Source organism: Sciurus vulgaris (assembly GCF_902686455.1).
Source record: "Sciurus vulgaris genome assembly, chromosome: 8".
Lineage (NCBI taxonomy): Eukaryota > Metazoa > Chordata > Mammalia > Rodentia > Sciuridae > Sciurus > Sciurus vulgaris.
This window is the reverse complement of record NC_136468.1, coordinates 60,450,913-60,478,437: the sequence shown is the minus strand read 5'-3', so window position 1 is coordinate 60,478,437 and position 27,525 is coordinate 60,450,913. Positions and strand designations below refer to the sequence as shown.

Sequence of the window (27,525 nt, the reverse complement as noted above, 5' to 3'; positions counted from 1 at the left end):
CTCAAATACAATGATAAACATAATTTGTTCACTTTGGAAAAAAGGTAATATTATCAATGAACAATGTCAATAAAGACCAGAGTAACACACCTTCAAAGTGAAAATTGATATATTTTCAAATAATATTATTTCATGACATAAATTATGTCAGTCTTTCAAGTTACATTTTGGCATCCTTTGGGTTTGGCAAATTTCTAGGTTAATTCCAGAAAATCTAACACCTTACCTAAAAATCTTACCTTAAAACCTTAACTAAACAAGCAAGTAAGGATTTCAAAATTTGTTTTTAATACTATGAAATGTATTCCCTTCCACCACTCTTGTATTTAGACAGTCAGAATATCAGAAGCATTTTTTTGTTTTAGATTCAAGAGTATTAATTCTATTTCTAAAATAAAATTATACCTTTTATTCTTTACAGCAAATGTTCATTCCATATCATAGTAAATAAGGTGGTCATTAAAAGTGTTGCATTTAACAGCTGAGCTGAGCCAGATGTCACTAATTTTATTCATCAATCCTAATCTCTAAAAAGAAAAATGTTAATAAGAAGCAACCCACTGATCCAATTAAGTGCACAGACAAAAAGAATCCACTTTAAGGACTAGACAGTGTGCATAAATATTAAAATGAGTGAATCTTTTCAGTGGATTTGGCTAATGGAATTTCATCTAATCCCAGTGTAAATGAAAGATTAATAAGGCACAGGGAGATGGGAAGAACAAATCTAATCTCTCTAATCATGTCTCAGGCACCTGAAGCCACCTCCTACTGAAGATGGGAGAACAGAAGGCTCCGGGCACATGAGCACCTTGATGAGGAGATAAGCCTTATTCCTACAGTTAATTTGGTACAAATATTAAAAGGCTCTTGTCCTTGTCAATTCTCTAACCACTGTATGGCTGAGATTACTGGCCTTGCTCCCTATTTCTTTAGTTTCCTGTAGACTAAGCACCTGGCCAGTGCCCAGAACACAGCTGTTCAGTTCTAATGAAATCTGCAAATTGTAGAGCACAGAGAAGGAGCTCAGAAAAAAAAATCCATTTCATTATTAAAGACAATAAGAATAATGCAAAGGGAATAAAAGATATTAGGATCTAATATCATGTCTATTAATTGAAGGATTTAATGTCGCCTTAAATAAAATGAAAATTACCTGTAAGATTTTGGGATGGGATTTGCACAAAAAATATTCTAAGAAGAGGAGCAAGGTAAAATTTTGTTTAATTCTTCAAGTATTCTACGATTTTCTGTACCTAATGTTATCAAGACCAATACATTATTAGAAAATTCGGTTGCCACAAGTCTGTCACTGGCACAACATGCCACTTACATCATTTAACCTCGTGTGCTTCTGTTGTTGTTTCCCCCCCTCCCACCTTTAAAAAAAAGGAACATGACTACAGGAAGGATCCAAAGGAACTGGTATGAAAGTCGAATACCTCTGTGAAATTCAATGAAATCATGAATGGATTTTAAATCAGTGAACACAATAGTGAACACAATTTTATTACAGTTCCTTCCTCAACTGGACTAAAAAACTGTAAGGTGCACATCTCCTGTAAATGTCTTGCATAGAAAAAAGCTTCTTTTTACATGTCAGCATAGCATTTCAGTGTTGTCAGTTTTTTTTTCCTTCAACAAAAACACATTTTTAAAATATAATCAATGAGAATGGCTGTTTATTTTGTATAAAGTCACATTCATTTTGCTCATCCTCCCATTTTAAAGCTCTGGACATCTTAAACTACTCTTATAATCAGTTGAAATGTTTTCATTTTAAATTTGTGAACATTACCTAACTTGTAAATATAATTTGGGAATGTTGAATACATGAAGAACATACAGCTTTTCCCATTAATACCACCTGATAAAGTATTTTCATTAGAAATTTTGAGTATTAATAAATAAAAATGTAACTTGTTAAATCTCTAATTCTGCATATTAGAGTATTTTAGTAAGCAAGCAATCTGCTAAACTCCAAACAAATGAAAACATTACAATGTGAGTTTTAAAAATCAAACTGAGAGACTAGAAATGAAGTTCAAAGTCAAAGAGAAAAGAATATGCAATACAGACCAAATTTAAAGCACTCCAAACAGAGGTTTTCTTTGCTTTTCTTTTTCGTGATCACTGTTTTTCCTGTTGGTGATGCCTTTTTACCTTTGAATAAGTGGTATTTTTTAAAACGAGGATATTAAGGTAGATAGTGTAAGCAAAGATCACTCTCGCCATCCTCCCACTCTTAGATCACACATTTTCCTGCCAGAAGCAGCTCCTTAATCTTAGGGAGGTGTCACTTCTGTAAAGGACAACTTCCTCATCCGCACAGTGGGGACCATGACAGTCTGTCTCATGCAGCTGCTATGACATACATTTACACATATTTACAACACTGCCTGCCCATTTGTGACTACACAGTGAATGTGACCTGCCTTTATCATTATTATCTTCTCTACTTCATACTCAGCATTTAATAGTTTTTTTTTTTTTTTTTTTTTTAAAGTGCATGTTACTGGAGAAATTCTGATCTAGCAACTAAAAGGCCATGGTGAGTGACTAAAACCTGGCAGTCTCTCCTGCCCTCAAGGAATCTCTCTGCACCTGTCCCAGCTCTAAATTAATGCTCATTAACAACACTTAATTTTGTTGCTAGGAATCTCATGAAGAAAACAGTATATCAACCTTTCAAAAGTCATTATAAGACAAGCTAAACTGAATATATATATATAAACACCAATGATTACAAATTTTTCAAGGAGATAACATTTACCATGCAGTATTCCCAGATCTGAAATCAAATCACATTGGTGAATGCTGCTTTGAGTACAGCACTGACATAGAAAAACTGTGGCAGGAGAAATGAGATTATATAAGATGTAACAGGCATGAAAGACACAATACACATGCACGTGCATGTACATGAACACACACACACAGGATTATGCACATACACGATCCCATTAAAGCTGAGTAGAAACTCTGACTGAGACATACAGACCAAATTAGATATGGAATATCTCTTGCCTTTCTCTGAGACTGTTCAACTGCAATAGGGAATTTAGTGTCTCCATATAAATTTGGACTGCTGGATTCACAAAGAAGGATAAAAAAAGTATTGGAGCTGACTAATGAGATACGGTTGAAGAGGGAGGATAACAAGGCTCCTGGGGACAAGGGTGATATTGTCAAAGAAACACACACTGCTTGGTACTTAAGGGTTTGTGTCAACCAGTTTCAGAACAAAGAGTTGCCTGGTGATTTTAAGATGGAAAGATCAGATGCACTGAAGCAGAGTAGAGAGAAGTTGCCATAATCAAGAACAGTGATCTTTTGGTTTAAACCTCACATGCTGCTTCAGAGTGGGGAGGGAAAATACATCTCTCAGAAAGTAAACTACAGATTACTATATACAGAGTCATATTAATTAAGGTATAAATAAATTCTAACATTTTCAAGATAATGTGAGATTAACAGTCTTAGGATACCTCGAGTTGCACCTAGAGAATTGTCCACATGCATACCTGCACATATACAGGCAGAGCATTCGAGGTTTGGGAATGCATACAGCAATATGGATATCTATATACAAAAATAAAAATCCATCAAATACTGTCCATATTCAGGATGTTTTCAACATCATAAACATGATTCATTCAGATTTTATTGCACTCATTGTAGCTATAGAAATATTAAATTTGGATTTATAAATTCTAGCTACTGCATTGCTCAGCAAATACCTTAATAATAGATCACATTTTTAAAATTTTCATACATAGTAAACTTCCCCAAAACATTAAATTTATCAAATTATAGAAGCTCTAATCATCCTGACATGGCTTTAAAACATATAATTAAGAACCTTGTCAAAACAAGTATTCCTAACACAACACTATTAAAATGTCTTCAAGGGTTTTGATCTGATGAAATACAGTAATAGACAGTAAACAACCAGGTCATGTCATTTCTAGCTCCAGTGTATATATCCTCTTTTCTTGTTCCATAGTCATACTTCATAGATCTTTTGCAATAACTTTTACATAGTCTCCCAATTTCAGATTATTTTCATTCATTCTTCTTATTGGCATCATTGTATTCTAACTGGTAAATGCCTTCCTTAATTACAGGTCTTCAGTTATTCTCCACAGAAGCAGGTCTTTCATGACTGGCTTCTATCCATCCTTCTGGCTTCCTCTCACTCCTCTTCTATGCTTGATAAGACTGAATCATAATGAAAGACTGCTGCCAATCCCAGAGGATGCACTGTTTACTCCTGCCTGCCATGTCACTGCATATTGTCTTTGTATGGATGTTTTCTTCCATTCCTACTAGTTAAACTTCTCCCTTCTTTCATATTTTAGCTCAGCACCTTTATAGGGTGGTTTATTTTTCCCATTCTTCCTCCCTTCCATGTAGCAGAGTATAAACTGCCCATCTGGACTCCCCTATAGCTTTTATACATCTATTAAAATAGTTCCCACATTTTGCTATCATTGTTTATTTGCATGCCTCCTGTTATACTCTGAGTAGTAGGTAGGCATCACAAGCTATTGAATTCCCATCACTTAGATTTAAGGTAAAAGAAGTAATGGAATGTGATAGACCTGTGTTTTAATGCACAGTTGTATAACCTTGGGCAAACTATACAATTGGAAGTGCTTTTAGTTTTTCAGGTATACTGTGCAGTGAATAGTAATGACTAAAACATTTAGGTACACAATACATACTTGTTATGTAAATATATAAATCGTGACTCTCCTGTATTGGGTCATATTTTTAAGTTAGAGCTAATTTTTAGTTATGGGCAAAAATATTCTATTTCAAAAATCAGCTCTCAATTTGTCACATTATGAACAAATACAAATGGACTAGTATATCCTTTTCTTCCTTTCAACCCATATTAATTAATAAGTAGTTAATTTTTAGTTTTGCTTCTAGATCTGTCATAGATTAACCTCTTTACTTGGAGGTATTTTGAAGGGTCTGTGACCCAATTTTTAAGGGAAGGCACTAAATATGTCTAAGAAGCTTTCTATTTGCTTTCTCCTAGTCTGTGTGCTTCATTTCCTAATCACTCGGTTTCAATTCAACAAACACATCCATCCAACAAACATGTACTGAGCACCTATTATGTGTCAGGTACTGTTCTAAGCGCTTGAGCTGGAGCCAGAAAATGTTTTCTTAAAGGTCCAGATATAAATATTTTAGTAAGTATTTTTTGTGGTTCAAATAGTCTGTCACAACTACTCACTTCACAGCTGTAGCAAAAACTCCCATCGACAACACATAAATAAATATGTGTGACTACGTTCCAATGAAACTTGTGCTTATAAAAACAGGTAGTGGACCACCAGCTTGTAGACTTTTTCTCCAAAGCTATTAGGGCCTGTCAATATTGACAGAACTCTTAACATTCTAGTGGAGGAGAAGCACAATAAATAAATCAATAAATTGAAATATGTAAGCACATCATACATGCTCTTTAAAGAATGAAAACTGAGGATGCTATAGAGATGGACTGTGTGATTGTTTTGCGTTGTCAGGAAAGTTCTCTTTGAAAAGATGCATTTTAAATTGAGATGTAAAAGACAAAGAACTACACACAGTGGGATCAATATTAAACATTTTATATACTAGTAGACACTAATGATACTGACTAGTAGAAAATGCCCCAAATATCAGCACAACAGCATTATGAGCTAGTATGATATTACAAAGATAGAATCTCAGTTTTCCTGCAGTACCAAAATATCCAGGCAGACCCATTTGGCACAAAGGAGTATGGTGAGAGATTTAAAATGGCTTCAGTATTTTTACTGTAATAGATTTACCCTAGAAAGGAGGTCTAACAGCAGCATTGTATTTAGTCATTTAAAAAGAGAAAAAAAATCAAACACACACAACATTAGAACCCATTACCTACCTTCTCTCTATCTCTCTACCCACCCTTTCTAGTTTCTAGTAACCTCTGTCTGCTTCTAAAGAAGCTTTTTTATCTTCTATCACAAACAATGTTTGTTTTTCTGTGCTTAGTTTATTTCACTAAACATTATGTCCTTCAGTTCCATCCCTGTTGCTACAAATGACAGAATTTCAACCTTGATAAGGTTGATTAATATTCCATTTTGTAGGTATACATTATTTATCTACTCATCTGTCTAACATTCTACAGCACACAGAGGTAACTGTAGTCTATAACAATTAATTACACATTTCAAGATAACTAGAGAAGAGCTTGAAGGTTCCCAGCACATAAAAATGATAGCAGTGAAGGAGATGGAAATAATAATTATCCAGAATTGATCATTGAACATTATGTACATGTATTTTTAAAAACATTTTAAATGGCCCCTGACTAGACTATTAGAATTTAATTCAAATAAACTGTTACCACTCTTCTCAAATTATTCTGTTTGATAGTAAAGACACAAGGTTTAAAGCTCTAAGTCAACTTTTGACTTGTCACAGACACTATTAACACTACCTGGTGACCCAAAGCTAAGCAAAACTTTGAGCAGCAGGTGTGGAGTGGTAGTCACAAAAGAATTCCTGGAAGATACAGGCACATAGTTTAAAAGAAAGAGTGCAAAGGTGTGGGAGATCTAGATGTGTGATCATGTCAACTCCCTATGCAAAGCACTGAGGCAAAAACAGGCATAAAGCATTCTAGGAGGTGAATTATTCAAAAATGGTAAAAAGATAGGGATGAGACTAGAGATATAATATCATAATAATCCAGAAGTACTAAATAACTTAGTTCTGAGAATTATAGAGAATCAGATAAGGCAAAGTGTGAAATAATCATATTTTCTGTTGAGACTTCACTCAGAAGCCAGGGTGAACAAGACTGACTGTGGATTGGAAAGGAGGAAGTCTTGAAGGCGGAAGATGAGAGAAATCTAATATATTTAGAGAAGTGAGGAATAACAAACAGGCATGGTAGAAAGGCAGAGTGGAAGGAGACAAAAGAAGGCTGAGGAGAACTAATCCTCAGGCAATGGTCACAAAGGGTGGGAAAGGAGAAAAGATGTCTGGCTTTCTGACTTGGATGCCTGGATAGTATTATTAATAGACATATGAGCAATAAGAGGCAGACATGGGGACAACAACAATAAATTCACATTTGGCTATGAAAGGAAGTGACTATGAAAAGGCCATTAATCAGTTATTCAAAAGGCAGTTATAGTAATGGCTCTGAACCTTCACTGTGAAGCCTACATGGAAGTTCAGTTATCACTTGGAATGAAGACACCATAAAATGATACCAGGAACGTCTATGGATCTTCCAATACTAAGCTAAGTGGCCTGCTTATTAGAGGAAAATTGCTAAAATGAAGTAATATGGACCTTACTCTCCTAAATGAAAACAACATTCCTCATACCAAGTAAAATCACTTTAATATTTACTGTTTTTGTTCAACAAAAACAGCAAAATTTGCCTTGCAAGTGTGATTTTGACACTTCACTAAAATAAATGTACTGACTAAATTCCACGACTCTGTGCAGAACTCAATCTATTAAGAGATAATACAAGAAGACACTGAAACCAATAAAAATCCATTATCTACTAATGCAGTTGTTTTTGAATTTTGCCTTTTTCAGAGTATTGACTTAAATCAAGTACCCAGGTATACCAGGCCTTCCTGTATTGCATGGGGAGTGCTTTGACAAATGATTGCTGTGCACCTGGAGAATAAGAATCTCCCTTCTGCCTCCGTTAGAATGATGAGGTAATCCATTGTGCCTGTACCCTCACAGAGAGTCTCCAGAGACCAAGGCAAGATGATTACATCTTCTTATAAGGCCATAAAGTTCTACCACAGGAGTCATATATGTATTATAAAGACATTTCAAATTGCTGAACATACTCTTCTCAACATCACTGCATGGTTCTCTTCTGCAATTCACGCGCACCTCTGACTTTCTGAAATGATTTAAACCTGCATCAGAAGCTCTGAATGCATGAATATCTACCACACCCCATTCATCAAAAGGCAATACTGCTTAGAATTGCTTAGAAATATATCTATTTTTAATTCCTAAAAAGGAAACTTTACCTGACTTTCAGTAAAATTTTGTATCAGAAAGTATATTTCATAAAATGGAAAATTCAGCACAAGTAATAAATTTAATTTTAAACAAATAGTTACCATCTTCTGATGTAAACATCAATGGCATATTGAAATTAATTTTAACATTCTTCCCAGAATGTATTCGTCTTCATACTAATCTTACAGAGGTTTTGAAAAGAAGCCTTTACTTTCCTGTCAGTTTGAGTTTCATATCAAACTGATGGAAGCCAGAATCCTTCACATTATTTGTCAGGTTCTCTGGCCTTTCCAAGCAAATCTGAAGCAAAACCTTTCCATTTCTTTGTCTCATTCAATTGAAATTCTTTTCTATTCATTCTCTAAATTTTCAATCTTCCATTATTTTTCCCTTCTGATTTCCATCCATAAATGTGAAACCTCCAGCATTTGGTGGTGGTGGTGGGTAGGTGGTAAAATAAAAAGCTTCACTAGGTAGCATATACTTTTGTAAATGTTTTTCTATTTTTTAAATGGCATATCCTTAAAGGGGTACCAATACCATCTTTAGGAAGGCAGAAGTGTGTGTGCATGTGTGTGTGTATGTGCGCGCCCGTGTGAGAAAGAGAGAGAGAATATGAATATGAGAATGAATCACTACGGGTACCAGAGTATATTTTGGTTTCTGCTTCAACTGATGTGTACTTACTACCAGCAAAATAATTAATGTTTTATTAAGGCATTCAGTTATGATAACCTTCTATAAACTGCCAAAACTTCACCTAACTTTTTGTGAGGACAGAAAAATTGAGTTTTTTATACTTGTAAAAATTTGAAATGCAATGGGAATGAACTTACTGTTTGTAAGTTTGTAACAGAAGTTAAAAAGCTTCTAGTGAAATTACTCTCTCAATTCCAAGGGCATTCTCAGTAATATTTCTACCCCTTGGAACCTATCTTATTAGTCATTTAAAAGAAATGTACTTTTAAAAAATATTTTTTAGATGTTGATAGGCCTTTATTTATATGTGGTGCTGAGAATCGAACCCAGTGCCTCACACATGCTAGGCAAGTGCTGTACCACTGAGCCACAATCCCAGCCTGCAGGAAATGTACTTTTTAAAAAACTAAATCCCAAAATCCAAACTTATTGCATGGAATTTGTATATTTTACCAAAAATAATAAATCTCTCACAGGACTTATTAGTGTTTTTAGAACATTAAGATATATTCATTAAAATGAAAATTCCCCTCCGTGGTCACTGCTTATTATATGAATTCTAAAAAAGTTCCTTCTTTCCCCTAGTTCAAACTAAATTAAAATAAATATTATGAACATCATGATGTAGACTATTCAAGAATACATTTACCCTAGACTGAAATATTTTTTTATCAAATTTGAAGAAATGCACAATTCCATACACAAATGATATGCATATGTGTGATGTATACAAATGTGCACGATAAAAAGTAAAATGAGGATCAATTTTTCAAAAATATTTTACCAAGCTATATTTTAAATTTTTTTATAGTTGTAGATGGACAACATGTCTTTATTTCATATATTTATTTTTATGTGGTGCTAAGGATCAAACCCAGTGTCTCACATGCTAGGCAAGCACTCTGCCACTGAGCCACAGCCCCAGCTCCCAAGCTATTATTTTGAACTATTCTTTTTATTTTGGGCCAAGATTGACTTCCTTATCCTTTTGACTTAATATTATTTTCTAAGCAGAGCTTATAATTATAATTTTTGAGATGTATCAATTGTAAGATCATGATTTTATGAATAAGTACTTTAAAATTAAAATATTTGGTAATATTTCACAATGAAATCTAGAACTATTTATATCAAACACAAATGTACATTTAGACATATCAGATGTGTGAATGTAATATTCCTTTACAGAATCCTGCCTTCGGGAATACTTATATGCATAAAGTTATGTAAATAGATTAAATTTATAGTAAGTACAAATTAACAAAGTGAAAATCTGAAGAAAACAATTATGTACATGTTTTAACTGTATGCTAATAACAGAATTTAAAGGTTGAATTCAAGTGTGTCTTAGAAAATAATTCTAAAATGTCCAATGCCCAAATCCCCAGTACCATTACAATAAGAAGAGGTCTGAATACAATGTGGTCAAAGTCTTAAGGCAGACAGGTGATGATGGACATACATCTTCATTATTTACCCAGAAATTAGCATAAATTAATTTTCCAACATAAAGTTTGAATATATTTTAAAACACACCATTCTGTTAGGTTGAATATAACAAGTCACATAACATTCCTATTTGATTTACTGTAACCTGTAATTTTTTCAATTTCCATTAAGATCTTATCCTCTTCGTTATTACAAAGAACAATGGAAGATATTTCAACTAATATACCAATGCTGTGGTTACCATAATAGCATTATAATATGATATATGGTTCCCTGTAATGCAAAATTAGTTCTTTGCATTAATAATTTTAATATATTTATTTTTCTTTATTTTTACAGTCTACTCATCCAAAGTAAATAGACATTTCTTAATTTTAGTGAGCCTCTAGCCTAAGGACTACAGAGCACATGTTATAATACAGTACAATTGTATCTTGTTATAAAATCACAGAAATATGATTATGTCAGTGGAAGAGTCATTAACATTGTGGGTCATAAATTATTCAGTTTTACAATGCAAACTACTGAGTTGGAGATAATATTTAAACATAATATTTATATTATTACATAATATTTTGATGTGATTATTGACTTGGATCAGGCAAAAACCAAACAAAAAATTAAAATGATCAGAGTTTAAATTCAATTTATCTATCATCTAGTTTTACGGTTTCACCAAATTGTCATGGTATTAAAATATGCCTTATAGATAAAGAGAGAAAGAATAGAAGATTGAGAACAAGAGAGGGAAGTAAAATTTATTTTGCAGTTCTAGATAAATCTGGTTCATTAGGGTTTTAAAACTTGGAATAAAGTAAGTCTTAAAATTTATTCTGGCAACAAAACTGTTAGGTTGAAATACTGATTTTTAAACATTTGGGGAAAATCCTGAGAAACAAAGACAGCCACATTTTAATTAATTGGTAATTTTATAAAGAAAAGGATGACACAAAGATAAATAGATGAATAGTTAGCCAGAAATATCAGAATATATTTGTTGTGTTTGTGTGTTTATATGTATATGATTGTGAATGCATACCCATATATTTATGATTTAAGTGGATTAAAACATCAAGGTGTTTTTTGTTTGTTTTTATATTGTTAGCAGAATCCAGGAGTGGGAGAGAAGATAGTCTCTACCTTATACCCTCATTCAACCAGGGAACTAGATTGATGGAGGTTCCATCTATCTCATTCCCCACATTTGGTCAAGGGCAGGAAGAGAGCTTCAGAGGGTCTACTACTAGCAATTAAATGCACCAACTCAAAGATCATACATATCACTATCACCCATAACCATGGAAGAGCATGACCCTCATATCACCACCCTGCAGCGAGTGGGAAAGGTATATAATTCTGTGAATATAAAGGAGAGATTCTTGTTCAGTTGAATGATGAAGTCTCTCAAATAACTGTTACAGCATAATACTCTAGTTAAGGATAATGCCGTGGATTTTTAATTTGATTAAAGTCATAACCCACAACTAGACGATCCATGTCTTTTCTATTAATAATGAACTATGTAGAAGAAAAAAAGAGTACTAGCCTAACCAAAAATGAAAAATGCCTCTGGAATGACCTGTGGCACATGAATCTAAGGAGAGAACAGTTTGAAATGAAGTAAAATGACTGTTTTGATTAAGAGAAGAGAAGAAGTTGGCCACATGGGGAAATTGAGAAAATAATATTGAAAGACATGATTATCCTATTTCATGACATGGAGCCCTATATACCTTTTTGTATGCCATTTCTGATATAGTTTACTATAGTATAGTAAAAGATAATGATACATAAGATGCATAAGATACATTATTTTCCTTTTTATATGGATATATTCCTGATCCTTTTACAAGTAAATACCATTACATAATTAGATACTTGCAAGTTAGACCTTTGTATACACATTTTCAGATTTTCTTAGAACACATAAAAATACAAGTCATTTTCAAAATCTGCACATCCTTTCTCAGATATTCTAGAAAAAGTATATTTAATTTCCTGTGAATAAAATATTCTTAAATCCCCCAGGAATTTATACTTAATTCTATATATCCATAAGAATTGACCTCATAATAGCAAAATGTTTTTTAGTATTGATTTCTTAGAAAGTTTAATTGAACTTTAGCCAAATATTTGAAATCTATGAACTCTAAAATATACAATTATCAAAGGAAGACTACATATGAATAACTTAAAAGCCCCCGAAGTAAAAGTGATTTCATACTCAAAGTTTCAGATGCACAGTCTATTAATAAAAAAGCTTAAAATCTACCTCAAAATCAATTATTAAAATCATGTTCACAAGCTACTTATGATAATAAGTAATAACCATATTATGGTAATAACCATGCTAAAAGCACTATGAAAAGAATCCAAGCAATAAATAATAGAACTGGGGTATAGTTCATTGGTAGAGCATGTGCTTAGCATGCAGAAGGCCCAATACCCAGCATACCCTGACACATATAGGTATGAATATGTATGTACTTATGTATGTATATGGACATTAATTATATCTCAATTTGCATTTTAATATACTAATTCTATTTTATTACTTATAAAATAATGATCTTTTAATTCAATAAGTGAATAAAATATGCATATGTGCTGAATTCCATGTAAAGAAGTTGTAGTAGATAATAATATGGTCATTAAACTAATATCAAAATATTTTATACTTTTCATGTAAAAATAAACCCTACTGATAAAACAATGTCTATCTTATTTTATCTAACAGTTATTTAAGAATGGCCAGTCACTTTAGATATATTTTCTTTTGCCTACAGTTCTTTTGCAAAAATATGAGAGAGCTGGCATTCTTCAGAATGTTATAATACTTATGTCAACAAACAGCAGTGATGATTCAAGAAAATACATGTACACATTGACCAAATTGCTCTTAGAAGACTGTTAAATAAAATTTTTCTTATATTGTTTTTAAAGCTTTGGAGTGGAGCTGAAAAACTAAAATGTGCCACAGACTGAATTATTATGAAATGAAAATGTTCTTCAGGTCATAGAAGCCCTGTGATTTTTAAATCAGATAAATAGAGAAGTCACTTTAAGTACACAGAATGACATCCTCATGCAAAATTAGTTTCTTTCCAATATAAAGCCTTCTGCCAACTCCTGTGTCATCCTCTTGGGATCTTCTGGTTTGTACCCCAACTGGCCCAGTCCCTGTCAATGCATTCCACAGGATCAGCAGTGATTAAAAGAAAGTTTAAAAATGACAGCTGGTCATTATAGACATGGAAATACAGCAATGGGGTAATCTTCAGTCACATTCCAGTTTGTGTGTAAATAAGAAGATAAAGGCTGTCTTTGTCCATGGAAACCTGGGTGAACATCCTCACATCTTCCAGTTACTGTTCATTTGCAAGGAGGAAGTAAAAACAAGTTTTTTATATAAGACTGATACATGATTATCAAGGCCTTTGGTACTACCACATTAAGATATTCCATAACTCTACAGTAAAACAAACATTATTACCTCATGTACATATATGACTGCATGTAAAATGTGATCCTACAATATGTATAATTTGAAAAATGAGCAATTACACTCCATTTATGTATGATCTATCAAAATGTATAAATGCATTCTACCATTATGTACAACTAATTAGAACAAATAAAAAGAATTTAAAAAAAAAAGATATTCCATAACTCAAGAAGTATTTCTTAAAAGTTCATATATTACTCATTAAGCAAAAGTTGCAAATTATTAGATTTGTTCAAATGTTCAATAAATATTAACTAAACCCAATCTGACTACTTGCACGATGTATAGCCCATACTTGTAATATCAGATCTTTTTATATTAAGACAAAATGATCTTGAAATCTTTGGTCAACTTCAAGTCTTTTCCTTTTTTAGTAGAATTTTAGAAATATTTTTAAATGTCTTTTTATTTCTAGAGAGAATGCTCAATAAGATTTTATCCATAAACTAAAATGCCAGATGATTAAAATTTTCTCATCTCAAATTCCATATCTCCATTTTCTCTCCAATTGTCAATCCCTTTTTAATTTGCTGTGAACAGTTCTGTCAGTCTGTTTTGGAAGCTATTCTAATTTAAGATTTCATTATCTCTCTTCTTCAGCTTTTGAATGGCCTGTCACTTGTTATACCCATCATAAAAGCTAGTCAAGAACACTTCTGATTTCTAGCTCTCAATTTACAGAGACACTGAATTGTGCACACATCCTTTTTCCATTTCTTCCCTCTGCTCTTGCTATTTAGCGTATTTTTTAAAAAGCAGTGAATTTTTATTTCTTTTCCTCACTAAATAGTACAACAAATACAGCAGTAATGAGGCGTTTTGTATATCCCTGAATATTCTTACCAAAAACATTCATGGAATGATCTCTTTATAATACTGCAAACACTGAACTGGGGAAAAATTGGAGAAATTTAATAAACATGCTGTACAATATTTGAGGTCCCTCGTAAGAAAGGACTCTGAGAAATATCAGTTTAGAGAAGTACATGTAAAGACATGATGTTACATTTGACTTACATTTACTACACAGACAGCTGAGATTTAGGTGATCTATAGATGGGTGTTGTCCTTTTGGAATGGGGAACGTGGTTCCTTGCCAAGTTTGGCCATATATGTTGACAAAGATTCTTAAACTCTTCTAAATGCTCTTAAGTCACTGAACTTATTAATTAATTTACTTATCAATCATTTTGCAGTGCTTTGGATCAAACTCACAGCTTGGTACATGCTAGGCAAGCACTGGACTACATCCCAGCCCAACACACTAATCTTAATATTGGGTTCTCCTAAGAGTAGAATTTCCACTGGCTATGAGATAAACTTTATAATGAAATATGGTATAAAAGATATACAGTAAAATATTAAGAACTTTGCAAGATGTCATGTCACAATTTTAGCTGATTTAGTAGCCTTTGCTAAGGCATGTAAGATTTCAGTCTTCCTATAGTATATTACATAGTTCTGAGGAAGCAAACTTAAAATGCCATCCAGAGTCATGGAAGCAACTGGAAGTAAGTTTTCACATAGAAAAGATGTGTGTCTTCATTTTTTTTGTGTGTGCTGGGGATCGAACCCAGGGCCTTGTGCTTGGGAGAAGGCAAGCATTCTACTGACTGAGCTATTTCCCCAGTCCTTGTGTGTCTTCTTGATCAAAGAACTACAAAAAAAAAAAAAAAAAAAACACAGCAAGAAATCTACAAGTAACCTGTGAAATCCTCCTGCCACGTATCCATGTATCCATTGCTGCCTTGGACCACCCAACCAGGTAGTGACCATCCTGTTTCTTGACCCTTCCTCTCTGCCTCAACCTCTGAGGTGAAAGTCACATAGCAGTTACGAAATGCCCAACCCCAAGTCCCCTTCCCCACCAATAGTAGGAAAGTGTCAACCCTAACTCAAATTTGGAAATTTGACTACTACAGGAGAGTTGACATTTGAATTTCTTGATTAAGATCTTCGGTACTGATTCTGTAATTGTATTCACCGGGATCACTATTATTTTTAGTCACCAGAAAAATCATCTTTGTTCAGGGTCTCTCACTGAAAAGCTCCAAGAGGCTAACAAAATAAAGTTAGATTTTTTCAAAACAAAGCACCTATCATACCTGTACAAAATAATCCCTACAGAAAAAAAGTTACAAAATTATTTTCCAATTATCAATATAAAGTTATCTATTATAAAGTGATCATGTGAAATTAATGGATATACACACTTGTGGAATGTTAATACTATAGGTCACATATATATGGAAAAATAATAGGTAAAATAAGAATTTTGTTTATTCCTATTAGAATTTTTCTGAGCTTTTAAAGGTTAATGTAAATTTCCAAAAAAGGAAGCTATCAATACAACATTATCCAGATTTATTTAACCAGCAAAGTATTAATCCACATTCTGGATACAATTTCATTACCTATGATATAATTTAGAAAATATGGCATATTTAATGAGTACCTATCAATAACATGATATTGAAGATGAATATAAATATCACATAGATATCTACATAAAAAAGCTAAGTGTACCTTGTGAAAGTAGCTATCTCAAAAACTAATTTACAACTTTAATAAGATCTGGTGTTTAAAAACTCTAATTATAATTAGGAATTAACTTATTTTGTCCCATTGTCCCAGACATGGAACATCTACAAAAAATTAAATGGAGTTACAAATAAACCATTTACAGCTACTTTGAAATAATTATGATATTTTAGAGGTCTATTATTTTGAGGAAAAATAAGTGAATGATTAGAGCATTTGCAAACACATATGAAGAATTATAAGCTTTAGATTATGATTTCCAATCTATTTTAATCTACCTATGTCAATTTTGTTGAAATATTCCCAGAATTGAAAACTTGGGACTTCATTTGTTAAAAATACTTCAGAAATTTAACCAGGGCAAGAGTATTCTGAAATTTTATCAATTGGTAATATGCACAGGTTAATGCTGTCAGCATAGACTAGTAAGATATGTCAGTGACCCCAGGACCATTGTAGACTCAGGGTCCTATGATCTGAATAACATGACAATCAGGTAGATAAAACATTTTTCTGCCCTCTCTTAAAAAATAAACAAGTTAATAACAATATAAGTCACAATCTATCTGCAGTCTGGGTACCCACTAAATAACTTTTAGAAATTCCCCATAAAAATGATTTAATTATTCTTCCTATGTATGCTCACAATTGCAGTTAAATGTCTTTCCAAGTTAAGCCTATTTTTCTACTGAGTCTGGAGACTCATTTCCAGAACCAATAACTACAAAATGAAGTACTAAAACCATGATTCTGAATTCAACTGGGCACAGTGGCACATGCCTGGAAGCTGAGGCAGGAGAATCACTTGAGTTCAGGAGTTCAGCCTGAGTGACAAAGTGAGACTTCACCTCAGAAACAAACAAAGTACCAACAAAAATAAACAAAAATTTAAAAACCCACTAAAACAAAAGGCTTGGAAATCCAAATTTAGCAGCCAAACATTCCTAAACTACATATTAACTGTATGAAGCATGAGGTACTAATTTAATTTTTTTCATATCTAATGATTTTGAGACAGAGTTTAAGTCTATAGCAATTTTTCTATCACAATAAATTTGTATCTTAGTCTACTCAGGTTGCCAAAACAAATGCCACAGAACCTATCGCTTAAATGTCAGAAATTTATTTTCTCAGTTTGGGGGATCAGAAAGCTCAAGATCAAGGTGCCAGTCAATTGGGCCTGTGGTGAGTGCTCTCCTGTCGGATGATGGCCGTCCTCCAACTGTGTGCACACGTTATGTGTACATGCTGACAGAGAGAACTCGCTCCCCCTTCTTATAAAGCCATAGTCCCATAGGATTAGAATCCCATTTTTTTGACCTTATTTAACCTAAATTACTTACTAAAGTCTTCATGACCCAAGATAGTCACACAGGGGGCCAGCACTTCACAAAAATAAAATTTTTAGAGGGATGACATAATTCAGTTCAAAGCAATTTGTACACTTTGTAAAACTCTTACTATGAATTACTCAATTATTCTATAACCCTTAATGAATTAAAAAAAAATGAGCCAGCATCTTTGTGATCAGAATAATACTATATCTTTGACATTGGGATATATAGAAGGTCAAGGTTTTCTCTCCAGAAATGAATACAATAGAGCTATCTGTAAATATGCATGTATTACAGAAACATCATTAGAGAAAGATAATAAAAGTACCAACTTTATCTTAGAACTTGAATTGCTTCTCTTTGTGCCAGACATATTAAGAATGATCAAATTACTCTAGCCTAAAATCTAAGTTTTGAACCTCAGGCTTATTCTCAGTATCTTTTTTATTATGGTCTTACTACTTTGACTTCTCTAGTCCTAATGAGAAGCAAAACTAATTATTGAAGCTAATCCTTTTATTACAATAGATGATCACTTTGTTACAGAATCAATTGTACTTCTTAAGAGTGTCCTTTCTTAGCACTTAATCAGATTTCAGGTTGCATGCTTCAGAATCAAGGCTTTATAATTTAAATAGTATTTTTAAAAGAAGAAAATCTACTTTGTTAAAATTAGAACCATGGAAACATTTTAATGACAGTTCTTTAAAGACATTCAATTTTTTTTGTCATTTAATGTAAAACTGTAAAACCTGGAATGATTGATCCCTCATAACTGCAATTGTTTTATAAATGATCTGATTCAAAAAATCAATAAGCACAAAACTTAAGAATGCCCTTTTGCTAGAAACAATTTCAATACTGTATTTTGATCTAAATTCATTTTTGTGATCAACACAAGCATAGAAAATGTTTACTAAAAAATGTCAGTGGTTTGGAAGTGGGATGATTTTCCAGGTTGTCATCAGAGCACCAGGGGCATTAGGAAATCTTGACTTTTCGGGAACAACACTCACTGGGTACTCAGGACAGCTCATGTAATCAGGTCATGTTAGACAAACAACTTTAATGAGTCACCATCTTGTAAAAGCTCTACCAATTGTTTGAAACCCTGTTTTGATATCCCTAGGTTAACAGTGAACCTATCAAAAGATCCCTACTTTGGGGGGATTATTTGTCATAAAACTTAAAAATTCCTTACAGATTAGGTTTCAGAAACATGGTACTATTTAGAACTACTAAAAAAAATAGTTCGTTCATATTTACCTTATTTTGCTATTTGGAATTTTAAAAATAAGAAGACAGAGATGCATTTCCTATTTGACAGATTCCATACATTGGTTACCACAAGTATCCTCACCACCCCAATGAAGAATATTCACCTCCTTTGCTGATGAAGCAACTTAAAATTAAATTCAGTAACAAAGCCAGGACTTGTATCCATTTTTCTTAGGCTCTGTATTCTTGTCCATGCACATAACTGAACCTAGATTAAATGTTCAGAGATACATTCTTTATGCACTTTGCTTATATTCCAAATGTAATTAAACATTTTTAGTAGTTTCTGTGGAAGAGTTCTCATCCTCTAGTGTACATTTTATAATTACTGTTAATATGCAGGAAATACATCAATTTATTAGTATCTAATATAGAGAATGACCTAAGTTATCTTAATTCTTCAAAAGCTTTTTAGTTTCTTCCTTCAGAATTCTTAGACACATAGCTGCGACTTTTTACTCCTGGTACTTGTTACTTGCCTCTATTGCTTGCCCTACAGCATTGTCAGTCTCCACTGTTATGGAAGCTGGGAGACTAACTTCCTTGCTTTATTCTGTCTTAGGAAAAGCTAATAAAATACCAATGACATCTGCTATGGATTTCTAGTTTGACAGGCATTGAAAATTATGAAGGTAACTTCTTAGTATGCTGAGAGTTTTGCTGTAGTGGTATTTTCTGTAGATTTTAATTTAAAAATAAGTGTAAGGCTACTGAATAATTAATCAGCATAATTGATATAGAATACAGTAATATTAAAAAAAATTGTCGAATATTAGGTCATTTATTTTGTTACCATGAGTCATTCTTTTAATACTTCACTTGGCATATATTTTCTTTTGGATTTTCAACATTATTTATAAGTGACATTGGCCTATGGTTGTCTCTATTGTGCTATACTCTCCCTCTACCCCATGGAAGGAATTAAAGTGCCGTATGAGCCCTATCCCCGGCCTTTTTTATTTTTTGAGATAGGGTCTCATTAAAGTTTCCGAGGCTGACTTCAAACTTGGCAATCCTGTCTCTGCCTCCCAAGTAGCATGTGTCAGCACTCCCAGGTGTGAGGCACCTTTTCATTTTCATTTTGGTATAAAATGACAGGATTTGAAAACTTTCACTTTTTCTCCATATTACAGAAAAATTTTCAAAACTTTAAAAGTATCTATTTCTCTATAAGTTTTATGGAAATTATACAGCATGAAGTATTTGCTACAGTTAAAAGTCTGAATATGTTTTCAACTTATTCTATCATTACCAATTTTTGAGTCAATTTTCATTATATTAAACTGTCCATTCTTTCTGTACATATAATACTTTGCCATAATTGTGGTCTTTGATATCTTTAATCCTTATAGTTTTTACCTCTTAGTTTTAACATTTTTTTCTCGTCTCAACTTCTTTGACAAATATCTGTATTTTTAAAAACTTGTCAATTTACTGCTGGATTATGGAGTAACATTTTGTTATTTTGAATTTCTAAAGTTTGCTCAAGAATGTCAAATATCTTAAGAAAAAATTGTTTTCATCTCCCTTCACAACTCCTAGAACTACAGTAAGAGAGCCTGATTTACATTGAGCTTGCCAATCAACTGAACATTTAAAATTGTATAAAAGGTGCATTACTCCCCACCTTGTTACTTCTTGGAATAATAAAATGAAATGAGTTGTTTACAATAGGTAAATGAACTATCAGTTATTGCTGTATGATTAAGTAGTGTACATACCTTGCAGATTAGTTGCAAGAGATTATGAAGGACTATCTTTGATTGTTGGCAAAGACTGGGAAAGCAGTTTTTATTATTTTTTCTTTGTGATGTATATAGTAGCATCGAGTAAGATAGTTGCTCTATCTTTTAATGAAAGACAAATGTATATCAGGAAAACTTATAATGGCAGTATTAGTGATTAGGGGTTTTCAAAAGCAAGTACTTATAGTAATGGATATGAGTCATAAAAGATAACATAACTCCTGAAAAGGCATATTTCAACAAAATTAATATCTGTGATAAAGGTATGTTGTTTTCATTTCTAAGATGAGAATAACTGTCTTCTTTACATTATACAATAAGTAATTTATCTGATACTTGAAAGTTTTATGTAGGTTTGAGCTCCTTTTTATTATTTTCTTTTACAATGTGTATTCTTTTTGGAACTATATTATATAAACAATTATCAACAAATTTCTATTTAAAATAAAAATATTCTATAAAGACATTCACTAAGCTTGAATTTGAATTGATTAAAAAATTAATGATGTTATGGGATACAAAACAAATCCTCAGGAGAGAATGGTCAGTCTTTGTTTTATTAGAGTCTATATATATTTTCTACACTCAAACAGATAAATGAGATCTGAAAATTAATTATGGTTTAAGTATCCTAAAAATTAAAAGCAGCAACCAGTAAAATTCTCAAAATTGTAAACTTTAAGATAGGGTTATAATTAAATAGACTATTCTGAAACTTAAAGCACACAATTGACCAAAAATAATCATGTTTCAATCCTAGGGACTTTAAAGAGTAATCGTCTTTGAGGAATTCGAACATGAGATTGTTTCTGAGAATGTAGCTGCATGATTGTATTTAACTGAAAGAAGAGGCTGTTTTCTTCAGTTAAGCCTTCAATTAAAGTGTACTTTCATATTCATTAAACTCAGAAACCTAGAACAATCCTCTAAATCTGATTCGTTCCAATGAACTGCCTAAAGAATACCGGTAATTATAAAATTTTCCAGATCTTATTGACATTTCTGATTTCTCTCCTGTCATTTACTCATGTAGCCCATAAGGCTGGATATGAATTTAAAAGAAATACAGGAAACACAGGATTAGAATCTCATGAATAGGATTTCAGCAGGGGAACATCCAATAATAAGAAAAATGAGACTAAATAAAATCAAAAGATAGAACTTCTTCTTTTTGAAAATTATAGCCTATTCCAAATAGTAACTTTTAACATCTAAACACATATTAATTTTCAAAATAATAATTTTATTCTTTTTGACTATAAAAATAATTATTTGGAAATATTTATAATTTATTTTAAATTGAATACAAATATTTATACATATCAAAATTCAGGATACAGGAAAAAGGTGCATTTATGTGTGTTCACGCATGCACTATGTTAAAAACAAACAAAAACATTTAGGAGGGGCGGTACTGGGGTGCTCTACCATTGAGTTACATTCCCAGACTTTCTTATTTTTTGAGTCATAGTGATACTAAGTTGCTGAGGCTGGCTACAAACTTGTGATCCTGCTGCCTCAACCTCCTAAGTCAGTAGAGTCATATAGCCTGCACCATAACACCTAGCTGTAAAATATATTTTAAATTAATTATTAAAATGAACCATAATATTATGTATAATAAAATTTTTAAAAAACTTACAAAAAGATTCTATGCTTTTATGCTTCAATTTATTTGTCATACTTATATCTGTTCCAGTACAAAATACATTAAAACTTTAATTACAGATGTGATTGCAACTAAAAATAATTAAAAGAGCAAAAAAAAGAGAGAGAGAGAAAAAGAAAAGAAGAATTCTCTTGTGAAGCATCTTACTACTTCCTGTGCAAAATTCTGGTTCTTGAACCATCAAATAATAATCTGTGCACATGCACACAGAATCTACCTTGATTACCAATATGAGACAAACAGGCCTCCCTCCAAAGTACAACAGGGGGCAAGCAAGCAGTCCTGCGATCTGTTTCAGCCACAGTCATCTTTGATTTTACATACAAGTCTTTCACATAAATATATTCAAAAAATAGTTTACAGGAAAAAAAAACTAAAAAAAAAATCACTGATAGACTATCTTGTTGGCATATATAAATTACTGAATTTAAGGAATAATGGGGAAACTTCCTAAATTTCAGACAACAAAACAAATACAATCATAAAATTTTCTAACAAATTAACAACACTCAAGTTGGACTATAATTTCTTCAACCAAGTCATACTGGGTAGAATAGTGTCATGAGATCCAGATGACCGATGAAAACAAAATTCAACTCAAAACTTTTATACATTCAGCCAGGATTTTCTTCCACTGTGAATGTAATAGACAGATATAAATTGATGGGATTATTATTTTGTAGACCTATCCAACAAATAATGAATGAAGGAAAATACATAAAGTGGAAGTATTTTTAATTGAAAACACAATCACATAGCTTAGTATTATCTGAGAAGAAGTTATAATAGTTACAACTCTAATTTCAAATGCTGAAACTCTTACTGAAAAATGACACACAATAGTCAATGAAAAAAATACATGTCACCTTGATCTAAAGCCCATATAATTCAAAAATATACATGGAGATGCTATTGTAAATGGGATTATAAGGAAGTTAAATAATGTTTAATTCTCATGTAATACAAGAAACTGCATATGCATACTCTCTTGTTTCTAGTAGAGAAAAAAATCACATGTTTAAAATCATGCCAAATGAAATAAGCCAAACTCAAAGTCAAGGGTTGAATGTTTGCCTCATATGCAGAAGCTAAAGAGAAAAAAGGAATAAAGAGAGGGGCCTGCAAAAATAGAAGGCAGTTCAGTAGAGTAGAAATGGTACCACAGAGAAGGGACAGAAAGGGGAAGAATTGAGGAATGAAGGTGACCAAATTATGCTAAGTGCATGTATCAATGTATCACAATGCATTCCAATTTTATATATGACTATAATGCACTAATTAAATAATGACTACATAGAAAGAAGACCAATAAAGTAGAAGGAGATCAGAAGGCAGGAAGAGAGGAGGGAAGGAGATAGCACTGGGGGTTGAAATGGAAAAAACTATATAAGTATATATGGATATATCAAATGAACCTCACTATTGTGTATAACTATGATGCACTGAAAGAAACACTATTTTAAAAAGGCAAAGAATAAAATCTTAAAATAATTGGTAGGATGAAAACAGCATGTTCTCTTAAACATTAAAATCGAGATGAATGGAGTTGGAGAATATCATGCTAAGTGAAATAAGCCAGTCCCAAAAAACCAAAGGCCAAATGATTTCTCTGATAAGTAGATGATGATTCATGATGAGGGTGGGGGGTAAGAGAAGAATGGAGGAAGGATTTTGTAGAGGGAAATGAGGGGTGGGGGGGCAGGAGAAGGAAACATAAGAATGAGACAAACATCATTACTCTATTTATATGTATGATTACACAAATGGTATGACTACTTCATGTATAACCAGAGAAATGATAGTTGTACCCCATTTGTGTACAATGAATCAAAATTTAAAAAATAAATAAAATTGAGAAACAGGGATAGGGGATGCAGTGGTAGAGCTCTTGCCTACCACACAGAGGCCCTGGGTTCAATTCCCAGCGCCACAAGGAAGAGAGAAAGAGAGAGAGAATTGTGAATAATGCGAATAAAGTAATTTGATAGAACGTGAAACTTATGTGACAAAAAAATTGTGTGTATTTAAAGAGTTCCTTTAAAAACTAAGCTCAGAGTGAACCTACAAATAAAAGATAATGTACAAATTCCCTTTATTAATTCTTTGTGTCTAAATGAATTTTAATTGTAATTAATAATAAACACCTGCACTTAACGTGAGAACCTGAATATATTAACTTATTTTATGCCCAAATAATCTTTCTTAATTAACCTCATTTTATGTAATAGGAAAATCTTTGCCAATAAAGTTGAAGGATTTGGTCAGGGAAATAATACTGCTAAGATTTAGACTTCAACTCAGGCAATCTGACTCCTCCAGAACCCAGCAATTCTCAATACACTCTGGGTACTCAATGAATTCTACAGCCTCCACATTATGGACAATATAAGAAATATATTTATAAAAACCTCAAGTGATTTTTTTCCCTTTATTCTTTACTTACATCAGTAGGCAGGATCAGGGTGCATGAGGGTTGGGAGGAAGTTCAAGTGTTGGAGAATGGCTAACATTGAAGCCCAAGCTATGACTGTGTTAGTCTCCTGTCTCCTGGGTCACTGCTCCTCCTCACAGAAGACCAGGCTGCCTTAGCAGAAAGCTTGTGGAATATTCTGGCTCTGCCCTGGCAGTACTTGAGCATGGAACATCACTGCACAAGCCTTTTTCCTGGGTCTTCCCACACACCTTGCCCTCCCTTCTTCACCATGAAGACTGAGTCTCTGATAAGCCTTCTGTCAACTGGTTTTCTATCTCTTTAGGTCTTTTTTTTTTTTTTTTTTTTTTTGGTCTCTCCACATCAGTCATTTTATCCTGGGCCCAAAAACTACTGGAATGAAGGTTCATTAACCTATATGCTATGATAGGCAAAGAGGGACAGAGACAAACTGACAGACATGGCAAGAAGGGGTAAGAAGTGCAGAATGTAAGGGCTGGGGAGACAGCTCAGCTGGTAAAGTGCTTGCCTTACAAGCACAAGGACCTGAATTCTTAAGTGCATGCTTGTATAAGATTTTTGTATGTGAGTAAAATATATAGCTGCATTGTTTCAATTTCTAAAGAATGTATGGATATATTTTATAAGGTACTGATTGTCCACTATTAAGGCAGAATCATTTACTGGACAACAGATTTGAAGGAAGTCTCCATGGATGCAGACTTTCCTACAAACAGTCACATAGTGAAGCCACATGAACAAACTGTTCACATAAATTAGGCTCCTTTTACATAAATTGGTTTGCCACAGTCTCCCCCATTCCCACTTCTGGAAATCAAACCCAGGGCCTTGCACAAGCGAGGCAAGTGTTCTACCACTGAGCTATATCCCTAGGCCTTTCTCAGACTTCTGCAAGATTTGAAAATGAAACAGTGCTGCACTTGCTTCTTTTTCAAATATGAGATATATAAACAGGCATGAGCACAGAATTCCAACAGTTGTTCACATTCTTTTACTTACAGCCCTCATAGATGTCAGTAGGAATATGGACTGCTGCATGTTGATAGGATATTTGTCGTCCAAAATTAGCATCATCAATAAAAACAGGTTTAATCCTCTGGCTGCCTGGCTCACTGTCATTTTTTTCAGGCTACAAAGGAAAAGATAGATAATAAATAATTTTATAATTTATGCTAACAGATATTTTCATATTTATTTTTCATTTATTAAATATTAACTCTTCAAAAAACAAAAATCTACAATAATATTTTAAAAGATAATTCCATGATGGCATTTAATACATGAATTCCTATTCAAGTATAAGCTTTCACATTGCAACAAATTCCCTGTATTTCTCCAATGTTGGAGTCATTTGGGAACCACTCAGAACTTTCTCACATAATACATGTTAAGACGCACATTTACAGGATAAGTGCCTTTAAATACAACTGAATTAAAACTATCCACTTGAAGTACATTTCACAATATATTTTACTAAGTTTATATTGGTCATTTGAGGATAATTTGGCAACTAATGGTACACATGACAGCAATCAAGCAGCAATGAAAGATTATTTTATGTCAGATTCTCTTCGTTTTTGCATGTTTTCCATTGTTTCAATTTTTGTGTTTAAAAAGAAAGTATATTGCCAAGCACGGGGCATACACCTGGTAATTCCAGTGGCTTAGGAGACTGAGACAGGAGGATCATGAGTTCAAAGTCAGCCTCAGCAACTTAGCAAGGCACTTAGCAACTCAGCGAGACCTTATCACTAAATAAAATATTTCAAAAGGACTGGGGATGTGGTTCAGTGATTAAGCATAACTTCTTCAATCTGAAGAATTAATACACTCTGGTTCTTTCCTTAATTGCAACTTCTTTGGAATGTGAAATATGTGTTGTGCCCTGAGGAACTGTTCCCACTATAGTTTAGACTATGTCTCATAATTTATAGTTAAAAAACACTCTAAAGTTAAAAAAATAAAAAAATTTTAAAAAAAAGGGCTGGGGATGTGGCTCAGTGGTTAAGCACCCCTGGGTTTAATCCTCAGTACAAAAAAAAAAAGAAAAGAAAAGAAAAGAAAGTATATTGAGAAAGAAGAGATCCACTATAACTCTAAACACAATTAAACCCTAACTTCAGTCAATTTGTTTCCTAAGGTAGAAACTCAGATACAATCAATAATGATTCAAGCAAATCCCACAGGAGATTAAAGTCAAAGATTAATTTTCCATCTGTTGGAACTATGTTGGTGAGAATTACCTTGTTGCCACTCACAACCTTAGCAGGAAACTAGGAATTTCATTCATTTATCAAAAATACATCTATAACATTTTGTTCTATTTACATTAAACATTTTTGAAGTTGAAATATAGTCATTTTAACTCTTCCCTAATGGAATTTTTTAAAATTAAATTCAGACCCATATTTTTAATTCCTTTACTGTGGACACTGACTTCTATTCCAAAGGTAATAGCCTCAAAAAACATTGAAAAAATTTGCAACACTTGACAAAAATATATCACACAAAAATCCAACTTGTCGGGCACACTGCAGCAAGACCCATGATAAACAAGAGAGAACACTGAAAGAAATAACCTGAAAACATCCTAATACAGCTGTTAGAATATGAAAAGTCAGCAGGTCTACAAAGATGTAATAGTGTCCAACTTTTCGTATCACCTAGGAAATTTAAATGACCGGGTAACACATTAGTATCCTCAAATATTTGAAAACACAAACACATCCATGTCATTTTTTACCCTTGGAAAATTAAACTTTAGAAATACTATAAGTATGAGCAATATAGCTCTTTTTATTTTT

At 32.8% G+C, this 27,525-nt stretch overlaps 1 protein-coding gene across 13 annotated transcripts in view; it reads right to left on the bottom strand.

The window, feature by feature from the left end:
• The window catches only part of CACNA2D1 (calcium voltage-gated channel auxiliary subunit alpha2delta 1), a 455,544-nt gene that overhangs the window by 132,080 nt on the left and 295,939 nt on the right, over nucleotides 1-27,525 (bottom strand). For all 13 annotated transcript variants that reach the window (XM_079151110.1, XM_079151106.1, XM_079151111.1 and 10 more), the window contains one exon: nucleotides 25,721-25,850. In XM_079151110.1, coding sequence (XP_079007236.1) covers nucleotides 25,721-25,850 — 130 coding nt within the window. The remainder of the gene's footprint in view (nucleotides 1-25,720; nucleotides 25,851-27,525) is intronic.